Source organism: Aspergillus steynii, assembly GCF_002849105.1.
Source record: "Aspergillus steynii IBT 23096 chromosome Unknown P170scaffold_3, whole genome shotgun sequence".
Lineage (NCBI taxonomy): Eukaryota > Fungi > Ascomycota > Eurotiomycetes > Eurotiales > Aspergillaceae > Aspergillus > Aspergillus steynii.
In genome coordinates, this window is record NW_020194400.1 from 3,674,161 (window position 1) to 3,690,022 (window position 15,862).

General features: G+C 52.6%; 7 protein-coding genes across 7 annotated transcripts; 4 read left to right on the forward strand and 3 right to left on the reverse strand.

The window, feature by feature from the left end:
• Window positions 1-434: 434 nt before the first annotated feature.
• On the reverse strand, window positions 435-2,358 carry P170DRAFT_446229 (hexokinase family protein; the record flags this gene model as incomplete). The annotated part of the gene is made up of 2 exons (XM_024850778.1): window positions 435-1,668; window positions 1,724-2,358. 2 exons carry the CDS (start codon window positions 2,356-2,358, stop codon window positions 435-437), a joined length of 1,869 nt encoding a protein of 622 aa, XP_024706386.1.
• Window positions 2,359-2,536: 178 nt separating this feature from the next.
• Window positions 2,537-3,654, reverse strand: P170DRAFT_436159 (uncharacterized protein). The gene is made up of 2 exons (XM_024849100.1): window positions 3,026-3,654; window positions 2,537-2,735 (listed from the first exon to the last, which is right to left on the reverse strand). The coding sequence occupies exons 1-2, from the start codon at window positions 3,409-3,411 to the stop codon at window positions 2,675-2,677; spliced, it is 447 nt and encodes a 148-aa protein (XP_024706387.1). The 5' UTR covers window positions 3,412-3,654; the 3' UTR covers window positions 2,537-2,674.
• Window positions 3,655-6,065: 2,411 nt separating this feature from the next.
• Window positions 6,066-6,760, forward strand: P170DRAFT_356016 (GILT family protein; the record flags this gene model as incomplete). The annotated part of the gene is made up of 2 exons (XM_024844121.1): window positions 6,066-6,217; window positions 6,277-6,760. The coding sequence occupies 2 exons, from the start codon at window positions 6,066-6,068 to the stop codon at window positions 6,758-6,760; spliced, it is 636 nt and encodes a 211-aa protein (XP_024706388.1).
• A 641-nt stretch (window positions 6,761-7,401) lies between these two features.
• On the forward strand, window positions 7,402-8,347 carry P170DRAFT_355635 (uncharacterized protein; the record flags this gene model as incomplete). The annotated part of the gene is made up of 2 exons (XM_024844102.1): window positions 7,402-7,793; window positions 7,828-8,347. 2 exons carry the CDS (start codon window positions 7,402-7,404, stop codon window positions 8,345-8,347), a joined length of 912 nt encoding a protein of 303 aa, XP_024706389.1.
• A 334-nt stretch (window positions 8,348-8,681) lies between these two features.
• On the forward strand, window positions 8,682-11,028 carry P170DRAFT_159906 (putative MFS transporter). Its single transcript, XM_024842561.1, has 4 exons — window positions 8,682-9,147; window positions 9,242-9,897; window positions 9,978-10,045; window positions 10,105-11,028. The coding sequence occupies exons 1-4, from the start codon at window positions 8,784-8,786 to the stop codon at window positions 10,757-10,759; spliced, it is 1,743 nt and encodes a 580-aa protein (XP_024706390.1). The 5' UTR covers window positions 8,682-8,783; the 3' UTR covers window positions 10,760-11,028.
• Window positions 11,029-11,317: 289 nt separating this feature from the next.
• P170DRAFT_474636 (uncharacterized protein) lies at window positions 11,318-12,694 on the forward strand (the record flags this gene model as incomplete). The annotated part of the gene is made up of 1 exon (XM_024853165.1): window positions 11,318-12,694. The coding sequence occupies one exon, from the start codon at window positions 11,318-11,320 to the stop codon at window positions 12,692-12,694; it is 1,377 nt and encodes a 458-aa protein (XP_024706391.1).
• Window positions 12,695-13,131: 437 nt separating this feature from the next.
• Window positions 13,132-14,141, reverse strand: P170DRAFT_356231 (putative short chain dehydrogenase/oxidoreductase; the record flags this gene model as incomplete). The annotated part of the gene is made up of 2 exons (XM_024844133.1): window positions 13,132-13,811; window positions 13,877-14,141. 2 exons carry the CDS (start codon window positions 14,139-14,141, stop codon window positions 13,132-13,134), a joined length of 945 nt encoding a protein of 314 aa, XP_024706392.1.
• Between the last annotated feature and the right edge of the window lie 1,721 nt (window positions 14,142-15,862).

Below are 15,862 nucleotides of genomic sequence, written 5' to 3' on the forward strand. Positions count from 1 at the left end.
GCAGATCGGACAATTTGAGATCGTGTCTGCAAAAAGGACCATTATGTGTGGATTGAAATAAAACCATAACATAGCTAGCTGCGTGAGCGAATGCAGATGTACATAGAAAGTCAAGGTCCGGTGATTACAAAAAATTAGAAAATATGATTTGGCCAATCTCCGAATCCAAAAGATAGCCCCGATTTGCCATGGAATCAGTGAAAGTTCGTGTTTGTGACCTTGACGAAAAAGAAAGACAAGGAAAAAAGAAAGAGAAAAGGCAGCGAACCACTCTAAAACGCCCTCGATGGGAAATGGAAGTCCCTCTATTACCCCGAAAGAAAAAGTCGCCAACTCCAATGGACCACGGCGCTAAAAAGACAGACAGATATCCCATGCGCATTAAATCATCATTTCATGTCAGTTTCAAGCAATCGAGGATGGCATCGGTTCTTTCAAAGAGATGGATTGTTTCCCACCATGCCCGCCAGGACTCCAGCCCCGATTACGCCCCCGTCCGAAGCCTCACGCAAGAAGGCTGATTTCCCGCTCTTCTGTGGGCCGGTGCGCATGATGAGACGATCGATAAATTGCTGGCACATCTCTTTAAAGTTGGGATAGTGCTGGATGATTCCACCGGTATAGGCGACCACTAACTCCTCGGGCCCCGACTGCCAGTCGGCAGGTGTGGGCGTGGGCGAAAGGACGGGGACAATCGGTCCTCGAGAATGGGTTGTGCCTGGAACTCCCAACGTGGGTGGCGTGAATTCATGAGAACCGCCGTTATGCACAGGTGAAGTGGCACTGGAATTCAGCGGCGAATTCTCATTGCTATCCACTTTGAGCTCGATCTCTCGCGCACAAGCCAGTAATCCTACGACTGCAGCTGCGATGAGTCCGGCGGATCGTCTCTGCACAGTTCGAGCAATCTTGCGAAAGGCCCCCGCAGTAATGGCATCCCAACGCCAGTCACTACCTTCAGGCGGCGACAAAGAACTTCCCAGTTCATCGGCCAATTCTTGATCTGTGCGCGCACGGGCGACCTTGTCCGAAATATACGAAGTCGTAAGCGCATAGTCTTGAATGATGTTTGCCGGTAGGGCCTTCTCGGGCACGCCATACACCGTGGTGAGGTAGTCAATGATGATGAGTCGGACCAGCTCCCCGATATACCGACCTCCAGTCATGTATTCGAACGGCTGGAAACCAGGTCGTGCGCATGCCCTGTCAAGCTCAACATCCCACTTGGTGATGATGTCGAGCTCCTTCAAGGGAGGCAAGGCCCCTGAAAGAGTCCATTCCGTGTTGACAACCGTCTCTTGCGCCGCCGAATTCCTCAGCTTCACGTGTCTGGCCTTGGAGTCATGCAGCGACTCGAGTTTCATCGGGATTGTAGCATTGCACCCAGTTCCGACAATGATCCCCATTGCGACGCGACTGTTCGGGAGTGATTTTACCTCATAGGCCAGGGAAGTAAGAGTAGCGACGGCATCATTAGTGATAGCAGATATCTTGAGCTTTGGCAATGAGTAGAGTTTTCGGCGTTTCGCTGAGGGCTCCTCTTCATCGCCCGGGCGCTTGGTGTGTTTCTCGTAGCCATTGAGCAAGATCTTTCGAAGATTGAGGTCCGAGGTGATGGCAAATCCTTTCCCCATCGGCATCAGGGTAGCCTCCGCAAGAGATTCTTGCCTGTGGTTTGTTAGCTGCGATCGCATTTCATTTCACACTGGCGGAAGAAACTTACATGATCGGGAAACTGAAAGTAATCCCCATCTCTAGTTCTTCCGGAATTGTGCCTTTCGTCGCATCCGAGGTCAGGCTTTCAGCCACCACTTCCGCAATGCAGTCGCCGATCCAAGCAAACAGGTCCTCCGCTTTATCCATCTTAAGATGCTCCTGGATTGGCCATGCTTTCTCCAACGTTCGTTTCACGCGCTGTCGCTGCGCCTTCCTGATCGTATCTCTTGATTTATTCGAAGCGTCTCCGGAGCGAATGTCCGAGTCCGCGGATTCCCCCAGCAGCTCGATGAATGCGACGCGCAGGTTACTCCCGCCGACATCGATCGCCAGATAGCGGCCGGTCTCCAACCCCGTGGGTAGATTGGTCACCGGCGTAGGCAAGAACTGCTCCTCTGACTCAAGCGCCAGTTTGCGATATACGCCAGAGAACCGGCGCGCAAGCTTATAGAGAACCGCTTCATCGAGGGCTAGCGGCGACAGGAATTGGTCAAGCACTCGGTGCCGTTCCAAGTGTTCCTTTTGCAACGGATCCAGATCGTCCTCCTCCTCGTCTTCCTCCACGTCAATTGGGTCCTCATGGAGATGATCGTGGTCCTCATCCTTAGTTTCCTCCGCACTGATCGGATTGACGGGCGCCATATCGAATGAACGTCGAAAGAAAAAAGGGGCTTGTTTAACCGGCAGAAGCATCCACCCGAGAGACGGTAAGCCCGGTCTGTGCAACTGGCAATCTCAGTATAGTAACCACCCAGGAGGGATGCCGTGGAACAATCTCGTATGGGGGAGAACAAAGAAATAAGAATTGTTTTTCTTTAAGTTTTTTTTTCCCGACCCAGGGAGCTAGGAATGTTTAAAAGCCTGGCAGAATATAGGGTTCAACAGGAATGGAGACCGAAGCTTGACGGATGGTGAAGGTGTCACGAGGGATCGTAAGGAGCTCCCACAGAAACTCCAGCTAGCTGCGATTCGAGAAGAACGGTCCAGGGGGATGAAACCACTTGTCGTAGCCTGTCGAACTATAATTAAACCAAAACCGTCAGAAGGTCAGCAATGAGGTTACAGTGAAGAAAAGAGAAAAAAAAGAAAAAAAAAAAAAAAAGAAAAGACCAGTCCACACACAACGCTAAGAGGAAAAAAATGTCACAAAAAATGCCAAACAGCAATGACGCGTGTCTGCAGTGGAATCATGGGGGGGAAGAAATCCTGCGGGGGGCAAGAAGATGGACACGACGGCGACGATCAATGCAGGGAGTCTTAGCGCACTTAGGATGAAGGGGGCCAGAACAGACGGGCAGCAATCGATTACCTCTTACAGCGTGTTAGTCCGCACGGGGAATGGAGCTTCGTAGAGTAGTAGAACGACCAGGGGGTGGTGACAGCGAGTAGGAAGTAGATGGAATCGGGGCGAGGATGGGGAGAAGGAAGGGGAGATGGAGAGCGGCGATGAATGATGGATGATGATATTGAGGCGGAAGAACTAGGTAGTGAGAGTAGTAGGAAAAGAAAGCAAAATAAAGGCGCCGGAATACGAACGGTCCAAAAGGCGGTCCCCACCGGAAGAGAGGAGGGAGGATGACGAGTAAATAGCAGAAACGAAGTTAGTCCGACCAAGAGCCGCGGGAGATGCGACCATCGGCGATGTGACGCTGCTGGTCGCATGTCCTCCACTCCGCCATCATCCATGATGCCCATATTAACTATCGCTTGACAGGCAGTCGCTCCACGCTTTCTTGTTGGTCCAACGGTTCTGTCCGACGTCTGCTTCCTACTGCGACTGCGACTGCGACTACGACTTTGTCCCCTCGTCGATTCTTCTCGCCCTCCTCCACCTGAACTATAATTCAATGCGACCCCGGTGGCCACCACCATCGCCATCTCGATCGAGCCGGACTCTCACGGACATGCTCCGTATATCTACGTCCAAGCATCCGTATCAAGTGGGTCAGCGTTGTACGATTCGGAGCGACTGACTCAATTCCGGAAGCCCTGGCACCCGAACACGAACCGCTAGACGACGACCGGGAAAAGCCCTCCCAATGGAGCCACACAATGACTCGATCTGATCCCAATCCAAGCAAAGCCGCCATGTGGGAGACGGTGGGGCAGTTCCAGTCGACAGCTTTAGTCGTCAACATTAATTAATGCACGGACTACTGCTCGACTAGCATCAAGTCAAATGCCGGCGGTTTCCAAGCCTCCACCTCCTCCTCTAGCAGTCTAGCTCGCGGCCGACCATCTCACGATGTCGGTCTGATTTGTCTAGGAACCCGCTTGGATCGACTGGCGCCATGTCCTTCTCCCCCCGCCGGCTGGGATGAAACGTCCGGTACCGGCCGCCTTCCTCTTTCTTCCTGGTGATGCCCTTTCAGGGACGAAGAGGGAGAAAGGATAAGTGAGTCAAACAGGATGGAAAAGGTCTCCAGAGACGGTTCGCCTTTCAGCCCCCCTCCAAGCATTTTCCGAGAGCTGCAGCCCATCCCGTCACCCGGTTTCCGGCGAGAATTCACCGCTCGGACGAGGGAGTAAGACCGGGGGTTGAGGATGCTGAGAAATACTACCTGTAAGACCGGGAAGAGACCCTCTTTGAACGCTTCTACAGTTTTCCCAGCAATCAAAATGGGATGGACGATCCGAGTGGTGACTCAATCTGTTGCCTTTGGATAACCGAGACAGATCCGGACCCAGAACCAGGATCGCTGTTCTAGCTTCTCTTTGTACCCCAGTATAATTGTACTCAGGTGAGTGGAAACCGAGACTTCTACCTCCACAGAACTTTCCGTGGTTTGATCTTGCTTGACAGTTAAGTATTTCAGGGGTACGTACTCGTTGAGAGCCCACATCGCAAGCAAACGATGTCAGAAACGTCTCGAGTATCGCTCAGGTTCCTGGAGACTTGACTGAACCCTTGGAAGTGTAGCATTGCAGCATAGACAGAGTGCCATTCAGCACGTCTGGATCGGACGTTGACCGACGCTGGATTTTTGTCGCGATCATGAGCGGCGGTGTAATTCCTACTAGCCAAACGTTGATCTCTCCCACAGACCACCAATTAGAGACTGGTGGAGCGCATCTTTAAGGATTGAGACTTGGCCGATTCAATATAGACTCCAACGGTTTTCTGTGCCTTGGAAGTCAAGCTCCACCAACACCCGCACGCACGCACTAATTAGGAAGATTCGATTCGTTTATCTTCGCTCGACTGTCAGTGGCACTGTAGAAGGCAAGGCAGTCTCTCACCGATGGACTCCTTGTCCGGTCCTTGGCGGGTTATGCGGCACGGCCGACAGTTTTGTGATCATGGAAGGTAGTATATGCAGTGTGATAGCAAGTAGGCATTGAGGGGGAAGACGCAAGCTATGCTTTTTCATAGGTAGGTTTACGCCGCCACAACCTTGATAGCCTGACTTGCATACGCTTGCGAGAATTAAGACCAGGGTGGATCGTTCCGCAAGGCGCATAACCCTAGTCTAGCGATGCCATCGTCCGTTGTCGTGAATCAGTCTCGGCTAGGTTGAAGCAGTTTGTCGACGGTTGTTTTCATCTGTCATATAAATCATAGCATGTCTCGGAGCTGTAGTTCTTTCGGATAGCGGTGAGCAGGTTGATTTCATTTCACTCAAGTGATTTGTATTTTTTTTTTCAATGTTTTTTCCGACCACTCCTCATCGCGTACCTGGCTGTGGGTATGGACACAAGCGATGTAACCTGGACGGAAGATGGGCGAGATAAGCCCGGGTAAAGGAGCACGCAATTCCCGGTCAGAAGATCAGATGGCCCGGTTCAGAGTGAGATGGTAGCCTCCATGCATAAGACAGGAGCAGGATAATATAGACGGAACGCACAAAGAGGTGCGATTGTTGATGATCGCAAGGATGGCCCGATGCGGCCGGCGAGGGCAGGGAGGGGAGGTGTAACCTCAGGCCAACTCCGCAGGACTCGGCATCTCCGCAGTCGCAATCGGCGTCGACTTCTCCCCCACATCTCCCTCTCTTGCTAACTTCCAAGTTCCATCTCTGCTCTGGTCCATTCCCACACCCCCCCAAACTGATCAGCTCCCGGCTCCCATGGAAAAACAACCTTTTCTATTTCGGGACGAGACCCGCTCCGCCCATCACGATGATGGTGAGATTCCCGTTTCACCTGCCTCCAGCCCGAAGTGCGCCCGACGCGGCCGTTTCCTTGTCACCCTCGTCATTACTGCCATTGCCGTCATCCACGCCTTGTTCACGCTAGGCTGGCTCTGGATATCAAACTCTCCCGGAAGCGGTATTTTCGGCTGCCATGGCCTGAATAGACGTCTCTTTTATGGCTTCTCGACTGCCCCGGAAGGCGCGGAGCTGCCGTTGATGGGCCTCGAAGAGGAACCCTCGAAGGTTCCTCTGGAGGCCCACATTATGAGCAAATGTCCGGATGCTCAGGAATGTCTGCAGGAGCTGGTTTTGCCAGCCATGGAGCAAATTAGCGACAAAGTGGACTTCGACTTGTCCTTCATTGCAACGTAAACAAACTCAGCCTTAATTATTGGATCTATGCAACGGAACTAACCACCCGACTTAGGGTCTCCCATAAGACTTCGGATATTGTCTGCAAACATGGTCCCGGCGAATGCATCGGTAATATACTCATTCTATGCGCTCAGAACCTGCCATTTCCCGATGGCAGTGATTCTCGCATGCCGACCATTCGTTCTCTTGGCTTCGCCAATTGCCTTATCGGCTCATATGAGGACATCCCAGACCGGGAGCTTGTGCATCACTGCGCCCTGGAGCATGGTATTGATTTCGATGCTTTGAATCATTGTGCTAGTCAGCAAGAGGACGATCCCGGAGACGATGGTCTGAGCGGCCTTGCTTTGCTGCGAGAAAGTGCGCTTCATAGCGCAGACCTGGGAGTCAAGACAAGCTGTACTCTGCGGCTAGATGAGTCAACCTGGTGTGTTCGAGATGGTGGTGTTTGGAAAGATTGCGCCGAGGATGGGGAGGGAAGTGAGGTCTCGGTTCTTGTGGACGAGATCAACAAACTCTGGGGCGAGAGAAATTGACTTCTGCCATTAATTCAGTGTGAGGTTGATCATGACGGTTTATGATTTTAATGTCCTAGGAGCCAAAGGGATTTGGAGCTTTTGGATGCTGGTTTGTGCCAGCCTAATATTGGTTTTGCTTATTGTTATTGCGGCTTATGGGAGTTATATAGAAATTGTTAATCCTCCACGGTAATAATGAAAGTGCCTAATACATCAATCTCTGGACGCATTATTTTACTATATGATAAAATATTTCTTGTTTTGCAGGCATTGAAGCTTGCTGTATAGACAAAGTAGTCACGCTTTCAATGCAGGTCTCAGTTTATAGCAAACCGTTCGATAACTACCGATGTGTTTATATCTACCTTATGTGCAAACTCTCGGTGTGATAATTACCATGCTGGAGGTTTGTTTCATTCACTTTGAACCTGATCTCCTCTTGCGGTCTGTTTGTTTGTCTTCCCCCTTTCACTTCTACTCGGCGTACCAACACCAAGCTCACTTCTGGAAGTTACCTTTATTCCTTTCCACCATTTTCTACACCCTCCTCCCTCCTCTTCCTCGTCCTATTCCTCCTCTTTCCCCTATCTTTTACATCCCACATCTTCTATCCTCCAGTCGAGTCTCCATTTGCAAAGCAAGGGTGCTTCATTGCAGTCATGTCCTCAACACGCATCTGCCATCATTCCAAGAAGCATTTTGAGAGTAAAGTAGACGATCTCGTGCGCAAGTACACCAAGATTTCCGAGCCTGGTGAGGCCCTGCGGCACATTCTCCAGAACGAAGACGAGTCGACCCTCCTCATCCAAGCCGTCCGTCGTCAGATCGCGCTGATCAGATGCCGCTCTCAAGCCCCCGAAGATGATCAAATCACCATGTATGACAAAGCCTTGCTGGTCCTCACCCGACACGGAAAAGATCCAGGAGATATCGGAGCTCTTGAGCTTTACGTGACCGAATTTCTCGGGATCGTCCCGATTTCTCCAGCATCGCAGAGCAAGAACATCCTTTCCCAGCATGTTGAGCTACAGGCTATTTTGAACAGAGGTTCGTAAAAGCCTTCTTCTGGCCCACCCCCTAACGAGAGCCCGCGCCTCGGAGACTGAGTCTTTCGCTGTCCCAGAAAATCGTCTCCCTCGCAACCAACAGCCCCGGCAGAACTCAAGCGACCGTAGACTGCATTCTTCTGAAAACACCGATCCCAATGAACGTCAGCTCGAACCCTACAACCGCGAGGTAAAGAGCGTTCCGAGGCGGAGCAACACCTCCCACAGCCAGGGGGTGCGTGACCAGACCGAAAGAATACTGGGAGTTTTTTATGAAGCTAGACGCGACTATTTCGAGGCTTTACAAACCGATGGCTTTGCTTCCACAACCACCATTCGGTTCCTTCGAGATACAGCCGAAAATGCACTTCTGTACTTCCGCCAAAACGCGATGATGAACCATGACGCTGTTTCAGACCTGCAGAAGATCTTCGCAATCGCCAGAGATAAGGCAGCAGAGCTCTGCGGAGGCCGAAAGCGCCACTTCGATGATGAGAACAAGCACACACACAAGAGATCCCGTCGAGCAGTTGACTCATATCGTCCTTCAGGACATTAGCCATAGGTTCCAATGTATTATTGTTCAGGATGTCTGGATTTGGGCAGGGTGGGTGGTAGGCCGTGACTAGGATACAAGAGATACAAGGAACCGGCTACTTGAAGCTCCCTTGGGTAGGGGATCTCTTTTTCATATACTGTAATGTGTCATTAGGATCTGAATGGAATGATTGTACTGGACATTTTGCGTGCCACGCCGTCACTTGGATGTAGTGCAGACCCCGTGATGCTTGGCAAATCACGCCCCTGACGCCCGCCACGTGCAGACAGTCACGTGCTCCCTATCGGGGATGCATGGAGCAGTCTGTTTATCACCGTCATTCTTCACTGCTTCCTGTGCCGATGCGCAGAGACTTGCTCTATGGGTCTACTGTCATTCATTCACTTTCAACCAGACATGGACATCTAGAAATAACCCGCTATCCCTCTATTCTAAAATGACCTCTTTGCGGCCCCAGCCGACCGAGGCCGCATTTTCCACCTCCAGCAACGGATCGTCCAGCGCTCAATATACGCCGGTGTCTGATGGATCGGAAGAAGAACATGTCCCATCCAGCGCAGGTCGTCCACCACCTGGCTCGCTGAAGCTCCAGACGGATCTTGATACTGATGAGGACCGTTTTTCCGATGCTGGTAGCGACGAGGGCTACGAGTCTTATAGCGATGCGCGGCGTGGGTCCAACCAACCCGGTCTTCCAAAATACACGATGATCGAGGAGAGGGAGGTCGTGAAGAAATTTGATCGCAAGCTTGTGCCGTTTCTAGCGTTGCTTTACATGCTCTCGTTTTTGGATCGATCTAGTACGTTGCCTGCCAGCCCGCCAGCCTAAGCGGCAGCTTCCCCTCCTTGTCCCTTGCATATCCGTGAAGATGGGGTATCTAACTCTAGTATCAGATATTGGAAATGCAAAGATTGCAGGTCTTATGGAAGATCTAAAGCTCTCTTCCTCTCAATATGAGTGGCTTCTTACCTCATTTTACATCACCTATATCCTGTTCGAATGGATGACACTTATGTACCGCCTCGTGCCACCCCACATCTACATCGCACTCTGCGTATGTGGATGGGGCCTTGTTGCAACCTTCCAATCTCTGGCTACTTCATTTGGCGTCCTGGTTTTCTTGAGAGCTCTTTTTGGAATCACAGAAGCGGCATTTGGGCCTGGTGTGCCGTTCTATCTATCGCTTTTCTACAAACGCGAAGAGCTTGCGTTTCGAAACGGCCTCTTTATTTCCGCGGCTCCCTTGGCTTCATCATTCGCGAGTAGTCTAGCTTGGCTGATAGTCAAGCTGAGCAGTGATGGTCCGATTGCTCCCTGGCGCACTCTATTTTTGGTCGAGGGATTCCCGAGCGTCATTGTTGCCGTTTTCGCCTGGTTACTGATCCCCGATTCTCCGGGAAGCGCTAGGTTCCTTGATCCGCGTCAGAGAACCGTGGCAAAATTGCGAATGGGCGAGGGCAAAGCGGACTTTCATGGACCGCGTCAAGGCAAATTCAACTGGAAGGAAGTGGGAAAGACTCTAGCCGATCCGAAATCTTATATCGCAGCTGTTAGTGTTCCATCGAGGCGCTCTCTTCTTCTCCCTTATGACCTGAACTTCATGCTAACAAAGTCTCACCCGCCGTATAGTTCATGTTCTTCAGCTGCAATGTAGCCTTCAGTTCAATGCCTGTGTTCCTTCCTACAATCATAGAAGAGTACGTGACGTTCCTCACATTGAGTTCCATCCCTGCTAACCAACCTTCCACAATTGCAGCATGGGCTATTCCTCCCTCACATCGCAAGCCCTCTCCGCCCCTCCCTATCTCCTAGCCTTCATCGCGGTGCTGGTCACCGCCTGGATCTCCGACCGCAACCGCTCGCGCAGCCCCTACCTGATCGCACACGCCGTGATCTCCTCCGCCTCCTACCTCATCATTGCGCTCACCGGCCATTTCCACGCGCACCTCCCCACCACCGCCCACATCCTCATCCGCTACATCTGCGTCTACCCCGCCACGTCGGGCTTCTTCTCCGCCATCACGCTGATCATGACCTGGACGATGGACAACCGCGTCGCCAAGGAGGGCAAGGGCGCCAGCATCGCCATCCTCAACGTGATTGGTCAGTGCGGTCCCCTCCTCGGCACACGGCTGTACCCTGCCAGTGATAGGCCGTGGTACGTGCGCGGCATGGCCACCTGCTCGTTCTTCATGCTTGTGGTGGCTGTCTTGGCGTTTGCGCTGCGGGTGCTCTTGCAGCGGGCAAATCGCACGGGGGAGCGGAACGGCCAGGAAGATACGTTTGAAATGCAGGGTGGTGGAGGTACTGCTGCTGCTGAGGAGAGTGAGGTGCTGATGGGTGATCGTGCGAGTCGAAGGGGTGTTACTTTAAGGTATAATGTGGAGGAGAAATTTACTTATATTCTATAGATTCTACTTTTCTTTTGGCGCTTATCACTTGGTTCTCAATCTGGTTCCAATATTGGATATCACATCGTGGTTGGTTATTGAAAATCCCATGCTCAAAGTTTCCAACGGAAGATATCAGAAATGGATAAATAAATACAGAGACTAGGTCTGTCGAATACATTCATCTTTGGCGATCACGGAAAGACAAGGACACCGGTGATACAGTAAAAGTGACCGTCTGACTGATAAACCTCTCGGCCTCTCTCGTCTGGAAACTCCATGTCAACTGATCGATGGAGCTGCGCGTCTATCCCTTGCTTCAGAACTAGTTGATGTCTTTCTGTGATGTCAACGAGCGTCTCTGATGGTGATGTATCACAAAGCGCACGCAAGGGAGAGACTGAACATCACCATGTCGCTAACCACGGGTTCAGTCCAGCTTGTATGTTTCCCCGGCATCTACCTAGGCCAGCCTGGGACCACGAAATTCTGCATATCACCAAGACATATCTGGATTAAACGAGCCTCGAAACAGCAGACCGTGTATCCCAGACGAGGATGACTCTCAGTCGGACCACGATGACCAGTTCACGCCCACCCTCAAGCTGGCTGCAAGTCGATGAAACTCGGTACGTTCGACCGCTGGATGCGCTGGAGACCCTTCTGAGCAGTGTGTACATCAATCCGCTTCATCCTGGGTTCCGCACACAGGACATAGTCACCAGTATTCGAATCCGCACGTCGATGAGCAACGGCATGCTTCTTCAACATGCCCGGCGCGCCTGGGAGCAGATGCGCCATCTCCACCCGATGATCGCCGCCGAGTATGACGAGAAGCAGCAGCAGTACGTGTACCAGTCTCCTATCAGTCGGCGTGAAGTCGAGGAATGGCTCGAGCAGAGCTTCATTGTTGACTCGGGCTGTTTTCACCACCCTGCCCGTGGGCACGACTACGGGCGCGTCCCAGCGTCCGATCGCCCGGTCCTGTACTACTTCCAGGGCGAAGGGCGCTTCGTACTGCGCTGTCCCCATATTCACGCGGATGGCACGGCAACCGGGATTCTGCTGAAAGACTTTCTATCCGAGCTGACCACTCCACGGGAATTGGAGGCCGGGGCGTTCGGCGACGAGATTCGCAACCTTCCCCCCGGTGCCATCGAGGCTGCCAGGATTCAGGTCCCCTCCGTCACCACAGAAGACACCCGCCTCAGCAGCCGGGAGATGCACATCCCTACTTCCGGGGAGACGTTGTCCCCGAAACCCGGGCGACTCCAGGTTCTTGCCTTCTCGGAGACAGGAACCGCCACGATCCTGCAGCGTGGCCGACAGACGGGACTCGGCCTGACCGCGCTCGTGCACACGGCGCTCCTGAAAGCTTGCAAGGCCATGACGAGAGCAGATTCTCCGCCGCAGGACACACACACCTCGCTCACGGGTTTCAACCTGCGCGATCGCTGCGACCCGTCACTTCCGGACGCGATCGGGGCGAGGGCGTTTGCGCCGCGGGCTAGCATGTGGCCTTATCAGGTCCGGGTCGGGGACTACTGGGAGACGGCGCAGGCGTTGAAGGTGGAGTATCGCAGTCTTGCGCAGAGCAAAGATCGGATTCTGGAGGCATCGGTGCCTTGCCTGCGCAAGTTCCTGCCCGCCTGGTTGGAGAAGGAACCGCCTTTCTTCGCCAGCTTTATCGGCGATCTTTCCCTCCTGTTCGGCCGATCGAGCGGGTCGTTGCAGGTCGAGGAGGCATGGATAACGCTCATCCCCATGACGGCGATGATGTATCTGGTTGTGCAGACGTTCCGGGGCCGGTTGGCTGTCAGGTTGAGTTATAATGAGGCCTATTGGAGGGATGAGCAGGTGGCGGAGTTTCTTGGGAGAGTGAAGGGAGAACTCGACCGCCATGTCCTGACGGAAGGTGCTGTGGGGGTGTATAGGGCCAACGGACAGACCTTGTAGGTTCTTGATAACCTAGGCAATTGTTTCAAGTATACGGTAGCTTCCACGCAGGGCGTCCCGGTACATTTGTCGTCGGGACTGTGCCTCGATGGCAAACTCCTACAGTTCATGCTTGGGGCGAGCACTCCAGCTGAAAGGCAAAAAATGAATCGAAGTGTCGAGGAAATAAAGTAGATATGATATACATCGAGTAAAAGAAGGCGGGAATTGATGTGTTTCTCTTTCAATTGGTTCCGCTTCGTTCCAGCCAATTCGACTATGCAAAAAATATCATCGGGTGTGCGCCAACTATTCCGTGCGGACTATACAAACTCCATTGCGATTGTTTTTGATTTCTTATCCCATTTTCCGTTGTCTATCCGTAAATCCAGGTCTTTCGAATTATTTCCTTCCGAGGGTCCAGGTTCTCAGGGGCTCTGTGCTTCTGATCGAAATGTTTACCACGCCGTGTGTCCTCCGTCAATGACCAGGGTGCTTCCGGTCATGAAGCTGCTAGCATCGCTCATGGCAAAGAGAGCAGCGCCTCGGAATTCCTCGGGATAGGCAAGACGACCGAGCATGTTCTCGGCTTCCCAGACGGCACGAGCGGCCGGGTTCTGCTGGAACACCTGCTCGACCATGGGCGTGATGATGTGACCGGGGCAAATGTTGTTGACACGAATACCGTGTCGGCCCCATTCCATGGCCAAGCTGCGAGACAGCTGGACCACAGCGGCCTTGGAGGAGTTGTAGACGGGCGAGGTCATGCCCTTGTTGGCAATCAGTCCGCTCATGCTCGCAATCAGCACGATGGAGCCCTTCTGCTGGTAGTTGAACATTTGCCGCGCAGCGGCAGTGGCGGAGTTGAAAACACCGTTGTAATTGATCTGCATAACTTCATTCATGGCCACCTGCGAGTGCTCCAGGGCGCTCTGCAGGTGATTGATGCCGGCGGCGGCGATCAGGCCGTCCAAGCGTTTGTGCTGGCCGGCAATCTCGGCAAAGGCACTGTTGACCTCGGCGTCGTTACGGACGTCAATCTGGTGATATTCAATGCTGCCGCCGTATTCGCTCTCGGCGTGCTCTTTCGCTTTCAGGAAGTCAGGGTGCGGGTTGTCCAGACGGTCCAAACAGTGTACTGCATTCAACACAAGGTTAGCTTTCAAGTCCGATGGATGCCAACGGAGGGTTAGAAGTATGTACCTTTGGCACCCGCTTCCATCAGGGCTTCTCCCATAGCAAGCCCAAGTCCTCGGCCACCACCAGTGATAGCATAGACACGGTCTTGCAAATCGAACTCCTTGAATCGAGGTCCAGCCTTGGCTCCTTCCCGTAGCGGGGGCATCCGCGTCTGAATGTGGTTTGCGCTATGTGTGCTAGAATACGCTACCCGCGAGAGAGGAAGCGTAGAAGCGGATTTGAATGATCGAGCTGTTTGGAACAGCGATCGAGACAAAGTAGAAGACATGGCTGTGAAGAAGAGAAGAAGATATTAAGGAAATTAGGTATTAAGGAGATAAGTCGTGAAGAGTCGGACAGCCGAAAAGAATCAAGCAAAATTGTCTAGACACGCAAAAAGAAGAAGGATGAAAGACCACGATATGAATTGACCAGAGAAGATTGGCCTCACGTCGGAGGAGCTGGGGTTTATAGATCTGGGAGGAGCCAGACCAGGGCAAAGCCAAATTAGCCGGCCGAAAGCGAACATCGGTCGTTGTACGAAGGAGCCGAAACAAGCATAGCAATGGAAAAATCAGAATGACCGCGTGATTGCCTCGATGGGTCCGCCATCGGGATCCAGAGCTGCCTGCTCTGGCGGTGATTTCAACGACCCAGACCAATTCATCGCCCGGGAGCATCTACGGTACATGGGGGCATGGGGCTAGCTCATGCATCAAGCTATGCCCCATAAAAAGCTTGCCACCGGGGGAGGGGGTAAGACAGCCACGGAAGGGCATTGGACACAAAGCGCTCTGCAATGGCAGGGAGAATTGGGTCCATGAAGCCATCGTGACCTTCCGTGGTAGCAGAACCGCTGAGAACGGTAAACGACCTTGGTCATTTGATCGAGGGATGGCGATCATTCATTCGTGGAATGCCCCACCGAAACGGGATTCCCGAGTATGGGGAGGCCGAGACGCTGGGTCAGATTCAGATTTGCGGAACGTGTCCCCGACGATAGTAGCGGTCAAGGGGGGCAAGGGAAAAAAGAAAGAGAAAAAACAAAGAAAAAAAAGGACACCGGCGTGGCCAGACTATCGTCCGCACTTCATTTGATTCTGGTATCTCAATCGAATTGGGCTCCTCTTTTCGGTTCGTTGTGAGGAATGTGATTGAATTGGGAGTCTGTTCCACTCGGCTAGGGCAATGCACCTGGGAGGACGTATGCTTCGGAAGTGCTGGGGAATGCGCTCCATCCAATTACCGTCTCGGCATCGTGAGTGGTGGTGTAATCCGCCCTCGCAGGATGGAACGCTCCTGTGGAACAATCCTGCAGGAAGATGCTGCTGCGTTTCGCGTTCTCGACAGGCTAATCTTGGTTGATCCTTGCAGTCGGGACCCAATCTTCGGGAGGTCACCCATCCTTCTAGATTTTCTCTTTGCTCCATGCTCCAAACCGTTTCCCCGCGCCCGATCTTATTATAGCAAATAGCGTCCAGGAAAGGCACAGGAGATGTCCCCAAGCAATAGTATATGTAATCGTGAATGTCGGTGGCTTGAATGATTTCCAGGTGAGGTGAGGATGTCTCGTCCGGTCTCTTGTCTTGGTCTTTTTTCTTTTTTTCGTTTTTTTCTCGTTTCCCCTTTGTTCCCCTTAGACACCTTGTCCTTCGGGGCGGAGGGAAGATCGGCCTTCCTTACAGCTGTCTCTTGGGAATTGACCCCCTTTCCCCACAAAAAGAACCGTACTTTTGCCACTTGGCCAGTGTCGTCTACTCCGTCGTAGTTAGCTTCCGAAAAATGACATCCCGAGGATTCCATGGGCGAGCCGATAGGAGGATAGGCAGATAGGCTCGTAGCATGCCATATGGGTCAGGGAATATGCCTCAAGATCCGCTAAGCCAATCAATTGCTCTTCCCTTCATCCCCGTCTCCGTGAATCTGGGGATCCTTCTCCCCTTGACCCCCTTGCACCAAACAGTATCTCCGGACAGAGCAGCGGAACAGCGGCGGAATATTCAGCCCTAA

Bases quoted from the DNA above. Each gene is read 5' to 3' on its own strand.
- P170DRAFT_436159 (XM_024849100.1), bottom strand. From the start codon at position 3,411: ATGGGCATCATGGATGATGGCGGAGTGGAGGACATGCGACCAGCAGCG. The intron at 2,736-3,025 runs GTAATCGATTGC...GTTTAATTATAG, and splicing joins GGACTAACACGCTGTAAGAG to TTCGACAGGCTACGACAAGT.
- P170DRAFT_159906 (XM_024842561.1), top strand. From the start codon at position 8,784: ATGACCTCTTTGCGGCCCCAGCCGACCGAGGCCGCATTTTCCACCTCC. The intron at 9,898-9,977 runs GTTAGTGTTCCA...CCCGCCGTATAG, and splicing joins CGAAATCTTATATCGCAGCT to TTCATGTTCTTCAGCTGCAA. The intron at 10,046-10,104 runs GTACGTGACGTT...CCACAATTGCAG, and splicing joins CTTCCTACAATCATAGAAGA to CATGGGCTATTCCTCCCTCA.